The following is a 12,481-nucleotide window of genomic DNA, read 5'->3' on the forward strand; positions in this document are numbered from 1 at the left end:
TTACAAAAGATATTTATATAAAGTTTTATTGGTGCTGAGTAAGCAAGGAAAGAAAAAAGGAACTAAACCAGCTGAGATAGGGAAATGGGGTGGCGTTTGTCCATCCACCTATCCTATGGCCACAATAAAAAACAATAGAGGTTTACAATTCAGGTACAACTTTTTAAAAGGCCTACAGAGCTTTAATGGAGCCTCCTAGAATCTTTGCTGTTCAGAGTTCTTCCAACAAATTGGAGTCCGTGTCTATCTCCAAAGGAGACTTTCTCCGCTGAAATGGAGAAGCAGAAGGAAGTAATTGAATACAGCATTGAATAGTGTATGAGCAGCATGATTCTTAGCTAACAAAAAGCAACTAAAATTGCTGGCTAAATTTCTTCCTACATACACTATGCTGCACTTTATTTCTGGTTTACTAAATGCTTTTTATATTCAAATTAATATGAATATCTAGCTTATTTAATTATACAGATGGCAGAAATATGTCAAATAGCCGAGGATCATATACCCAAGGACAATTCTAATGATGGGTGTGGTGATTCTATAGTGCCATCTACTGCAACTAGTTATTTGCAGACCCTACAATACTGTAGGTATAGCAGATACTGATATCTACATGTATCGTCATTATCTTCCATTGCCATACTCTATATATATATATATTTCTTCCTTGCACACTTACTTCTAATTTTGCTTTTCCAAAAAAAAAAAAAGATATACGAAATATTGGTGCAATTAATAAGATTTTTTTCAAGCTAGGGGATTAGGCAGAACGGAACGGATATATATATACCTCAGTATTGTTACCTTTGACCATTAGAAATGGCCAGTATGTATATACGTAGTTTATTAAACGGAAGGAAAAAATATGTATAGCATACATTAAGGTTTACCTCCCAATCATACCTAATGCTCCTTCCCAATTTTCAGTTTCCTGGTCAGTTTCATGGTAGACGCTCGAGGTGGAGCTATGCGGGGTTGCAGACACAATGGACTTCGAATTATTATTCCCCCTCGGAAATGCACTGCTCCAACACGAGTCACCTGCAGGCTGGTCAAGCGCCACAGACTGGCCACAATGCCCCCCATGGTGGAAGGAGAAGGTCTAGCTAGCCGTCTGATTGAAGTTGGACCCTCAGGCGCTCAGTTCCTTGGGTAAGACTTTTTGATTGCTGAAAAATAAAACCAAAATTGACATGAAATTATTTCTTTTATTTATGATACAACCTAGGGTAGTTTAGCAGTTCAGCTCTAGAAGTGAAAAAGCAAATTTGTTATAATGTGATGGCTCTGCAGTGCAAGGCGAAACACGGTTAGGCCAGCAGTAATTTAGATACCTTGAATGCCTTTTTATTTAAAGTGCTGAGTGACAACTACAGCTCAAGGTGTGGTGTGCATCCTGGAGCAAGTCTGTTTAATCTGTACAGAGTTGTTAAAGCAGAATCACTTTACAACCATAAAGCAATTAATTAGATACTTCACTTTTAAGTTTGGATAACAAATCACAGTTGTGTTGTAGAAGTGAATGAATTCCTGTTGAGAGCTACAATGCAACCTGAAGCTATTTTCAAGAGGTTCTCTCTGTAGGTAATTTTGTCATTGTTTCAGACTGCCTAGGAAGCACAAACCCGTGATTTTTCTGGGGCTGTGGCAATAGCCTAACTTGGAAATTTTCTGTCATCTGTGTATTGCAGTAACCCATTGAAAAGATCAGACCTGCACTTGTTTTTAAATTTTTCCTGCTGAAATTAGCAGTTTAACACTTTTATTTTATCAGCAATCCCCACCCCCACCCCCCTTACCAATGGTGGCATCCAAAAATGGATGATCAAAAGATACCCTTCTGCTTAAAGTGAATGGCTTCTGCTGCGAACAGACAAAAGGATGAAGATGCAAAAGGGGAACAGCTTAAATCTGCTATGAAGCAAAGCAAATATGCTAAAGGCCAACCAGACCCAGTTATTCAGATATTTTTTTCTTAACTGACATTAGCTCTGGAGGATGAGATTAGAGAAGGAACAGGATGTGACTTAGCCAGGAAGGGTGAGTGGGGTGAACATCAGTTATTTCCCCCCATAATTTTTGTTCTTGCTGTATTTCATTAGAGGAACCAGAAGATTCCTGAACCTAAAAGTATAAGCAGATATCAATATATCAAATTTTCAACCTGGCTGAATTTGAGGAATCTTAAAGCTGGAGACTGGAGCCATGAACAATCAGGACAAATTTGAAAACCTGAAAATGCCCCAGGTTTACAGAAAATCTGAAAATCTTTTAAAAAAAACATTGGGGAGTTTTTAAAAACCCAAAATGATAAAAGGAAAACTTGTAGCTTTAAGAAGTGATGCCCTCGGTAGCCATTGCTAGAGAAGCAGGGGGAGGATGCAGAGCCCTTTCCAGGACAGTTTTAGATACTGAGGGAGGACTCATCAGAGCCAGGCCTGATAGCAACTGCTGAGCAACTTGATACCATGTGACTTGATTGATGACTCACCTAGGCTCACAGGAGCTACCTCATGATAGCTCGTGTGTGTAGCGGTTGGGATTTCAGACTAGGATCTTCTTGAATATCCATTCTGCTGTGGAAACTCACTGGGCAACCATGGGCCATTTACACATTCTCTGCCTATTTTACCTGGGACAGATTGGCCATTAAGAGCACCAGGACACTTCCTGGTGGACCACTCGTCTCCCCCTCAGCCCAGCCAACAAGGCCCAACTGTGCCCCCTTTGTGTGAGGCAACTTAGGGAAGGTAGTGCCTTGCCCTCTCATACCTCACATGAAGCTAAGTAGTGGCTCCTGGCTCATCCTGTGCAAAAGAATTGGTGGCCTGTGGCTCGGCCCTCATGAGGCAAGGGGAAGGAAGTGATGACACCTGGCTTGGTCTATGCAAGGTAAGGTGAGGGAGGTAGCAGTGCCTGGCTTGGCATATAGAAGGTGACGTGAGGAAGTTGGGTGGTGCTTGGCTTGGTCCACACAAAATGATGCAAGGGAAGGAAGGAGGTGGTGCCCTGCTCAGCTAGTGGCAGCTCCCACCTTGGCCTGCTTGAGCCCTGCATGAGGTGAGGGAGGCAGCTCCCAGCCTGCTCCCCCCTGCAAATCCTTGGACTCAGCACCTGTGCCTAGCCAAGGCACAGTAAATGGCACCCAGCCCACCTGAGGCCCATGTGAGGTGTGGAAAGAGGTGCCCAGCCAATTGGTTAGGCTGCTTCTTCCTCCCTCCCTCCCCACTTTAGAAGAGTGGTACAGGGACAAGCAAACTGACTCTTCCTCTAGCTCTCCCTCCTTTGAGGGTGAGGCCAGGGGGACTAGAGGACGGGCCCTTTTCCTAGGTTTTTCATTCCCAATCTGTCTGCTCACAAGGTGGTTTTGATGATAAAATGAAAGAGAGGAGAATGATGTAAACTGCTTTGGGTCTCCTCCTCCCAACTGGGTTACAGTTTTCCCCAGCAGAAACTGCCAGGGGTAGGGAAGGAGGGAGAACTTAATACATGTATAGGTTGGCCAGTGGGTGGAAAGAGAAAAGGAAAAAAGAAAAAGGAAGAGACAGTGGGGACTTTCGAGGAAGGGAAAGAGGAAATAGTTGGACAGGGAGAAATGAGATGCTCCCATCAAGTCTTTGCAGGTTCCTACTCGTACATCTATAATGGAAGGATTGCATCTCGATATTTACATGAAACTCCCTTCTTTTGACATTATCTTCAGAACTAGATCTTAAAAACAAAACTTCAAACCCAAATTGAATTTACCCTTGTTCTATTAAACTGCTGCATCTGTTTCCAAATAGAGTCACAGTACGTTCAACATTATTTCCTTTTCAGTCAAGGAATATTAAGGAAAACTCTATATGTGATAGGAGTTTTCATACTGTTTCTCAAGGGTTTATCTTGTACTGCTGGGCACTTTTCTGGGTGGCGTCCTGGCAGTGAAATTAGAGTCACTGAACACTTCCTGCCAAGCCAAGCCTTACTGTAATGCATCAATATAACTGGATCTTGCTCCCATTAATATCAGAAGCAAGGTTAACATATCAGTGAACCTAACAAGGACAAGATCAGATTCTAATCCATGGTGGCTTATTTTATTAATTCTAAACAAATCAAGGCAGAAACTTGTTCAGTGTACAGCCTAATTCCACTCTGAGCAGACAGTGGTAACGGGTTCTGGAAAAAAACATAAAGTTTATTTATTTTCTTTTTTTCACTGCTGCTTTGGATGTACTCAGTAAACTTCACCTGCCTACGGCTCCTCCCCCACTTAATGAGGGAGAAAGTTTGGTCAGCCGAATCCTTCAGCTGGGGCCTCCTGGGACCAAATTTCTTGGGTAGGAGAGACTTAAAACAAATTGATGGATGCTGGCCTCCCCATTCTTCTCCTTCTGCAATATTATTTATTATGTCATTGTGCACATGACATTGTCCCCTTTCTATGATTTTAAATTTGTATACCCAACCTTTAGTAGATCATTTTCCAGCCCCTGTGATATGTTGTTTTTGTTTTGGTGATATGTTTGTACCTTTTCTTAAAGTTCCTTGACCTTCATTTTTGTTTTAGCATGAGAACTTCTTAGTTGTAAAATGTTGTTATAGCTGTTACGTATTCAATGTCTGTAGCAAAGCAACCTGGATTGGAACTGAAGGAATCTACTGTAAACTTTTTTTTTGCCTCCATTGCCACCAAAACAGGAGCAACAATATGTTATATGTTGAATATAACATAGTACCTAGCATGATGACATCTGCATACAGAATGGCTGATGTGATTTGTTTAGTTAAGACTATTGAATACAATATAGTCATACTTTCTATCAAACTGGATAGTATAACCATATATATCTTATGTATATACACTTTCTGTATGTTCACAATGAGCAAAATTTTGATCTTTGCACTAGTAGAAATGCAGAGCCTTTGTATGTTGGGCCTTTTCCTGGAATAATGAAACAGAATGCTAATTTAAAATCAATGCAAATTAATGACAACTGCTTGAATACATCTGTTTTTTCCACTAGTATAAGATCATAACTTTTCTTTAAGGTGTCCATATAGATTATATATATAGATATATACTGGCAGCAGTAGATTCTGCTTGACAATGTTGATTGTACAGGCTTCCATGCATCAAAACAAAACTTCAATTGTGAGGACCTTATTTTTTAAAAAAATCTGCAGACTTCATACACGCCCCTGTCATTTTAGCAAGTTCTACCGTTACTGTGTCAAAAGAAATGGGAAGGATTCATTGGTTCTACTACAAGCGACAATGCCAAAGTGTTACTAGTGTGCATTTTTCAGGATTGCATTCAGGAATGGCAAAGAAGCAGGTAGAATTCCAGGTCACTTTGTAACAGACTGAACAAATCCATATCTAGTTGCTTCCTTGTTGTTGTCTTTTATTAACATGCTGTGTTGCTGTAATAGGCCTGTGATTGTCGAGATCCCTCACTTTGCGGCTCTACGTGGGAAAGAAAGGGAACTGGTGATCCTGCGCAGTGAGAATGGAGACAACTGGAAGGAACACTTCTGTGAATATACAGAAGATGAGCTGAATGAAATCCTGAATGGGATGGATGAAGGTACCCATTTTGATAGGCTAGAAGCAAGGAAAATTTGAAACCCACAGAAATGAAATAAAAGCAGACTTTTTGTTTTACAGCTGTTCTGCAACCACAAATAACATGCTGTATGTATTTTCTGATCAGATCTCATCAGGGCTTTTTTTCAGCTGGAACGCAGTGGAACGGAGTTCCGGAACCTCTTGAAAATGGTCACATGGCTGGTGGCCCCGCCCCCTGATCTCCAGACAGAGGGGAGTTGAGATTGCCGTCCGCGCCGCTGAGCGGCACAGAGGGCAATCTAAACTGCCCTCTGTCTGGAGATCAGGGGGCGGGGCCACCAGCCATGTGGCCATTTTCTCCGAGGGCAACCCACTGAGTTCCACCACCTCTTTTCCCAGAAAAAAAGCCCTGGTTCTCATACTGGTAACTCTCCTGTAAGCAAACTCTCCTGTAAGCATGTGGTGCCATGTAGTTCAATGGATACAAAGATGACCATACCCAGGTCCCAAGTCCAATCACGTTTTCAGACTGGCTGGTTATGATGTTGAAGCCCAGAAGTTCGTTCTGCTTAGTTGTCTTCTTGGACTGTCTTCTGCCAAGTCTTTCTCAATTAAAGGAAGGATGAGCAGAAGAGAGCCAAAGGATCCACCTGAGTGAAATGGAGTCGTAGGATCCAAATTCTATAGTGTCTGTCCATTCATTTATGGCATCAGTAGTTAAAGACAAGTAAAACATTAACGGGCATATGTAGTTTGCCATAGCTTATGGGAAAAATAATCAAATTTCCCTGCAATTTTAAATGGGAGGTTTCCCCTTTAGGTTTTCCCCATTTTATTAAATGATACTCAAATTTCCCTGTACCAAGTTCAGTTTCTCTATTTGAAATCAAAATTACATGAAATCTTTGGGAGTACAGAATTTTCTCTACTTATAGCTGATGTGAACAAACTATAGGCAGATTAGGGCCAAATCCACATTACTTCTTTTTTTCCGCGTTTTCCCCGCATTCTCCCCGCAATCCCGAGTGCTGGTCACATTACCTCATTAAACAGACGCATTTCATTCGCATTTCTCCCGAATATGTGGTCACAGTTTTTCAACGGGAGTTTCACGGTGGCCGTGAACGGTCCAATGCGCAATTTACGCGGTTTTTTTAAAAACCACCCCCCTTCCTGTCTCTCCGGCCGTTCCGAGAGTTCCTATTGGCTGATTCAACTTGCAAGTGCTCCGTAATCTGCAAAAGACTGTTTTTGACTTCATAGCATTGGATTTATTGATTATGCTGTTTCTGAATCAAATCTGGTAGTTTGAAAAATCATTTTGGGGTGAATCCATCCTCAGAACGGACTCGCAAAACTTCCTTTTTAACTGTTTTTTATTTTTTTATTTTATATTACTGTAATATCGAAATTACAGTGAATCAATCATTCAAAATAAAGAAAACAGTCGCTGCTGAGGGCCGCCCCAGCGGCGGGGCTGGAGGCGCTGGGAAGCCGGCGGGCTCATCACTCGCCTCCTCTCCCGCCGGGGTCAAGAAGGTGCCCAGCAGACCGAGTCGAAGCCCAGGCACAGCTGGAGGCTCCCGGCTCAGAGCGGAGAAGGGACTGGCCAAGGCATCCCCAGCTGAGCCGAACGGCGGGGCTTGCGGGGGCTGCCGGGACAGCAAAGGTGGCTTGGCCCGTGGGCTGGCACATCCGCGGAGGGGGGCTGAAGACGAACAGGGATTTTAAAAACTGCTGCCCCGGCGGCGGGCGGGGATGCCGGCCGAGGAGACAGCCGCGTCCCTCCAAGCCTCTCTCTGCAGTGAGCCAGTGCTGCACTGCCGGGGGGCGAGGATGCGCTGCGCTGTGAGGCGCCCTCTCCACTGTGGGCGCTCCGGCTCAGGCGCTCGCCACGCAAAGGCCCAGCTCGCGGGGCGCCTGCCCCTGCGAGGTCGCCCATCAGTGCGGCGGTCCGCGGGAGGGGAGAGGGTGCAGCCTTCCCCCCTTGGGGTAAACGGCCCTCTGGCCACCAAGCCGGCTTGACCCCGCAGGCGCTGCCGCTCCAGTCTTGGAGAGGGGGGAAGGGGGAGCGGACGGCTCGGTGGCGTCTCGGCATGCTCCACTCGCACAGACATGCAACCCGCACCTTTCAAACAAGCCTTTCAAACTGCACCTTTCAAACCACCTTTCAAACCAGCCTCTTCATCCAAAGTGACTGACCGGCCTGAACCCGCCCAAAGCTTGGCTTTGTGAAACTTCAGTAAAATTTGAGCACTGAACTGTCCTGCATAGGAAATGCCCACGAAAGCTTCCCGCATGCTTCAAAATTTCCAAAAAAGAAACGGAAGAGCCATCAGTGCTGTCAGTGGGGGAAAGAGAGGCATCATTATCTTCAATGATGTTTCTTTATAACACAAGATCGAAATAATGGAAAAGTGAGCTCAAAAAATTTTTTAAAAAATGGGCGGGGAAAAAAGGTCCCGCCCAAAAAAGCAGTTTTCGAGCAGCCGTGTGACCGGAGGGGTGCGTGAGAAAGGCGGATTGGAAGCAGGGATGTGAACGAAGAGGAAAAAATCACGGATTGGAGGCAAACGGAAGATATCCGATAAACATGCGGGTAATGGGTGAATGTGGATTCGACCTAGGTAAAGGTAGTCCCCTGTGCAAGCACCGAGTCATTACTGACCCATGGGGGGATGTCGCATCATGACGTTTTCTTGGCAGACTTTTTACGGGGTGGTTTGCCATTGACTTACCCAGTCATCTACACTTTACCCCCAGGAAACTGAGTACTCATTTTACTGACCTCGGAAGGATGGAAGGCCGAGTCAACCTTGAGCCGGCTACCTGAACCTGGCTTCTGCCAGGATCAAACTCAGGTCGCAGGCAGAGTTTGAGCTGCAGTACTGCTGCTTACCGCTCTGCGCCACAGGGCTCTTATAGGCAGATTATGTTGCCATACATTTGTTTTTAAATGGAAGTGACTTTGTGGAGAAGCCAGCAGTGGATTGTACCCACAGGATTGAAGTAGAGCGCCAAATCAACTGATTTGAAGTGTTGGGAAGACTAGAACCGAGCTCTGATATTTTTATAATCAGAAAGAAACACACTTTGTTTTTATCCCTTACCTCCTCTCCCTAATTTCATTCAGCATTATCCATAAGTATGTGATTTTAAGGCCATTTCCTTTAGACCAGAGGTCTTCGGACTGTGGACTGGGAACTCTTAGGTGGGTCACCTCCAGTGCTTCATACGTGTGTTTGTAGTGTAGAGGACACAGATCTTTTGTATGGTGGAGAAGTGCTTCCTGCCACAAATATAGATGACTGGCTGGAGCGAGGGAAGGCTGGGCCAGACTGTGCCAGGCAAGGAAAGAGAAAAGGCAAAAAGAGAATTTTCCCCACAAAGAGCATCTTTGAAGTTTCTTGTGCTGGATATATGTCCTTATTTTAATATACCACCCAGTGCATAGCTTGTGTTTCCTGTTCCTATCTTTTGGTCTGCAGCCTATAGTCTTCTTGAACTTAATGCTTGTGAACTAACAACCCTGTCTCCTCCTCTTCCAGTTGCTGACTGTGATATCATGTGATTACAATGTCTTATAACTTAAAGTCATGTGACTGTGATGTTCATGACTTCTTATCACATGCTTGCCACAAAGCGGGTCCCATGCTGCTGGCTGGGGGTTCAAGTTGGGTCTCAGGTCTGAAAAGGTTTAAGAACGCTGTTTTAGACCCTTTTGAAAATCTTCTATTCACCTTTCATTTATTTTCAGATTTCATTAAATTTCTTTGTAATATTTTCTTTCTAGAAATGTCAGTGTTTACAATATTAAATGATTATTATTTAACAGTGTTCTCTTTTTACTCAGTCCTTGACACTCCTGAAGAGCTGGAGAAGAAACGCATTTGCCGTATCATCACTCGGGACTTCCCACAATACTTTGCAGTAGTATCCCGTATCAAACAAGACAGTAACCTCATTGGACCTGAAGGAGGTGTGCTAAGCAGTACAGTAGTGCCTCAAGTCCAGGCTGTCTTTCCAGAGGGAGCACTAACTAAGCGAATCCGTGTGGGTCTGCAAGTACGTACTTCTTCACTGGGGGCATTTCAGGTCAGGCAATTGTGGCAAGGAGTATATTTTCTCTATGTGTGCGTGCATATGGGCCATCAAGTCACAACAAACTTACACTGACACCAGCAAGGGGCTTTTAAGGCAAGCGAGAAGCAGAGGTAGTTAGTCATTGCCTTCCTCTGCAGAGTCTTCCTTGGTGGTTGCCCGTCCAAATACTGACCCTGCTTAGCTTCTGAGATCTACCGAGATCGGGCTGTACCATGCTGCCCTCCCTCCGTATTTTCTCTATAAATTACTGTATTGCTGTAGTGCTTGCAATATTGTATCTAGCATTACCTACAGCAAATTAAGTTAAAGGCAGCAGAGCAAAATTGTGAAATATACGTATTTTCCTGTACCAAAAAAATCCATATTGACTTTTATAATATCTGAGTTTGTCTTTTATTTACACAAATTAATCTCTTTCAAAAAATGGCAATTAGTGCATCATACCTCCAGCCTAACTCACGTGGAAATCTGAAAGGTAGATAGTCTGAACTTGTGCTAGTAAAATGCTTTGAAAGTGCAATTAAAGGATTAGTTAGTTAACTTACTTATAAAGCATGTTATGTTCTGTAATTAATGATGTATAAATGTAGAGCTGTACATCGTGTCACCCTTTTTTTGTAGTTCTGTTCATCCATTCATTCCCTTTCTTGCTACTGTTTTAAGCTGAGACTGGCATTTGGGGTGTTACTCCATCCTGCTGCTTCTGGATAAGAAACGGAGTGCAACAATAATGCCAACAGTTAGAAACAGCAGAGTGGGTGATAGGCCAGCAGCTACCAGTCCCAATGTGTAAGGGTCAGGAAAAGCACCTGAGGGAACAGATGAGCAACCAGAGGAAGAAGACAAGTGACAAGGAGCAGAAAACAAACACCTGAAAGTAAAAATGAAGCTGTCCTATTGGCAAGTGCTGTTGGTAATTGTCGATCAATTCATTTATCATTAATATATATTTTCCCTTTGTCCATGTCTTTGGATAGGCCCAACCTATGCACAATGAACTTATAAGGAAGATTTTAGGCAACAAAGCCACATTCAGCCCTATAGTTACATTGGAACCCAGGAGAAGAAAATTCCATAAGCCAATAACAATGACTATTCCGGTCCCTAAAGCTTCCAGTGATGTTATGATTAATGGATATGGAGGCGAAACACCCACGCTAAGATTACTGTGCAGTATAACAGGTAAGCTTGTGAAATATCTTATGGTTCTATGCAGGGCTTTTTTCTGGGAAAAGAGGTGGTGGAACTCAGTGGGTTGCCAGCACAGGGGGCAACTCCTGGCGGGAGGGGGTGCACCTGTTACCACATGTGCACGCGCAAAGTGTACGCACGTTCCCAGGACCATGCAATGACGTCACTTTAGGTCAGCTGGAACGGGGGGGGGGTGGTTTAAAGTTTAAATCACCCTCAGTGAAAATGGTCACATGGCTGGTGGCCCCACCCCCTGATCTCCAGACAGAGGGGATCACCCTCTGCACTGCTCCAGTGATATGGAGGGTGATCTAAACTTCCCTCTGTTTGAAGATCAGGGGGTGGGGCCACCAGCCATGTGACCATTTTCAAGAGGTGCCAGAACTTAGTTCCGCCGTGTTCTGGCTGAAAAAAAGCCCTGGTTCTATGCAGAATGATATTATGCAGGTGTTTTGTTACTGCTAATTGTTCATTGAAACTCTTGCTTAGGTCATACTACAAAATGAAATAAATTGGCACCATAGCAGGAATGTCAATTTACTGTGTAAAGCAAACTCTGTGTTTGCATGTGTCAAAGAGAAAGATGGTTTACATTAACTATATGCTCAATATCTAAAACCAGAATAAGTAGTTTGGGAAATATAAATAAAAATGTGATCATATCATTCAAATTTATTAATATAGTGTAAGTGCGAAGTGAAGAAATTTGTCCTTAGACATTAAAGGGTGCCACCAGGTCCTATTATGGGCATATGCATTACTTTTACAAGAAAAAAAACTTTTCAGAACTGGAGAAAACTAAGCCTGATGTTTTAAGTTTCTGTATATGGCACCACTTCAAGTTGAACACGGACTTCCTGCTTACCAGGGTTAGTGAATCAGAAGCTATTCTTGAGGATGTATGCTTCATCCCTATATCTGCTCTCCTTCTGGAAGCAAATGTCTTCTTTGGCCATCGCCAGCACCAATGATAACTATGGTTAGAGTTAACCGAAATTTCATTAAATATGAATCTGATACCTGGCTTTAAGTGCAATTCAGTTTGGTTATCGGGAACTGTAATTGACAATTGTGACTAAACTGTATAACAGTTTCATTCACTATTAACTTTGCTACTCAAAAGAACTCTAAATATTGCTGGTTTGTTCCTCGTGGTGCTTTTGCTCAAAAGAGATAGATTATCAAGACTGGGCAGATGTGAAGATTCAGAAATGTCCAATAACATATTTACATTACACAGCAACAGAGATTAGGAATGATGCCCAGTGGAGAGACCCTGAGATTAGGTGGGGGAGGGTGGGCAAAAGGCTCTGCAATGCAGCCTGTGGCCACCTCCTTAGCTATTTTGGCAGCCATAACCTCCGGCAACTCCCTGGCAGATTTAAGGTAGCTATGCGAGGGCCAGCGAACGGGATGCAGAACCCAGCAGTACATCCCTCCAGCAGATAGCACGTGGCCTTCCTGTTATGGTAACATGAGAGGAGGGGGTGGAGAGCCTGCAACCACACAGAAGTGTAGGCCAGGCACAGGGCCCTAGAGCCAGGGCTAATTATTGCCACCGGCAGCCTGGGCAGCAGTGGATCCAGACCCTCTATCCTTACGGGAACCACTGTTGGAGGATCAGCCAGCCCA

The 12,481-nt window shown here is 43.8% G+C and overlaps 1 protein-coding gene across 1 annotated transcript in view; it reads left to right on the forward strand.

Annotated features, from left to right (window-relative positions):
* ANK2 (ankyrin 2) overlaps window positions 1–12,481 on the forward strand; it is a 395,088-nt gene that overhangs the window by 333,746 nt on the left and 48,861 nt on the right. Inside the window, exons 30-34 of the mRNA XM_054989621.1 lie at window positions 928–1,152; window positions 4,224–4,322; window positions 5,419–5,573; window positions 9,408–9,619; window positions 10,636–10,840. Of these exons, the coding sequence (XP_054845596.1) occupies window positions 928–1,152; window positions 4,224–4,322; window positions 5,419–5,573; window positions 9,408–9,619; window positions 10,636–10,840 (896 nt within the window). The remainder of the gene's footprint in view (window positions 1–927; window positions 1,153–4,223; window positions 4,323–5,418; window positions 5,574–9,407; window positions 9,620–10,635; window positions 10,841–12,481) is intronic.

The sequence above is a fragment of the Eublepharis macularius genome, chromosome 10 (genome assembly GCF_028583425.1).
Source record: "Eublepharis macularius isolate TG4126 chromosome 10, MPM_Emac_v1.0, whole genome shotgun sequence".
NCBI classification, from domain to species: Eukaryota; Metazoa; Chordata; class Lepidosauria; order Squamata; family Eublepharidae; genus Eublepharis; species Eublepharis macularius.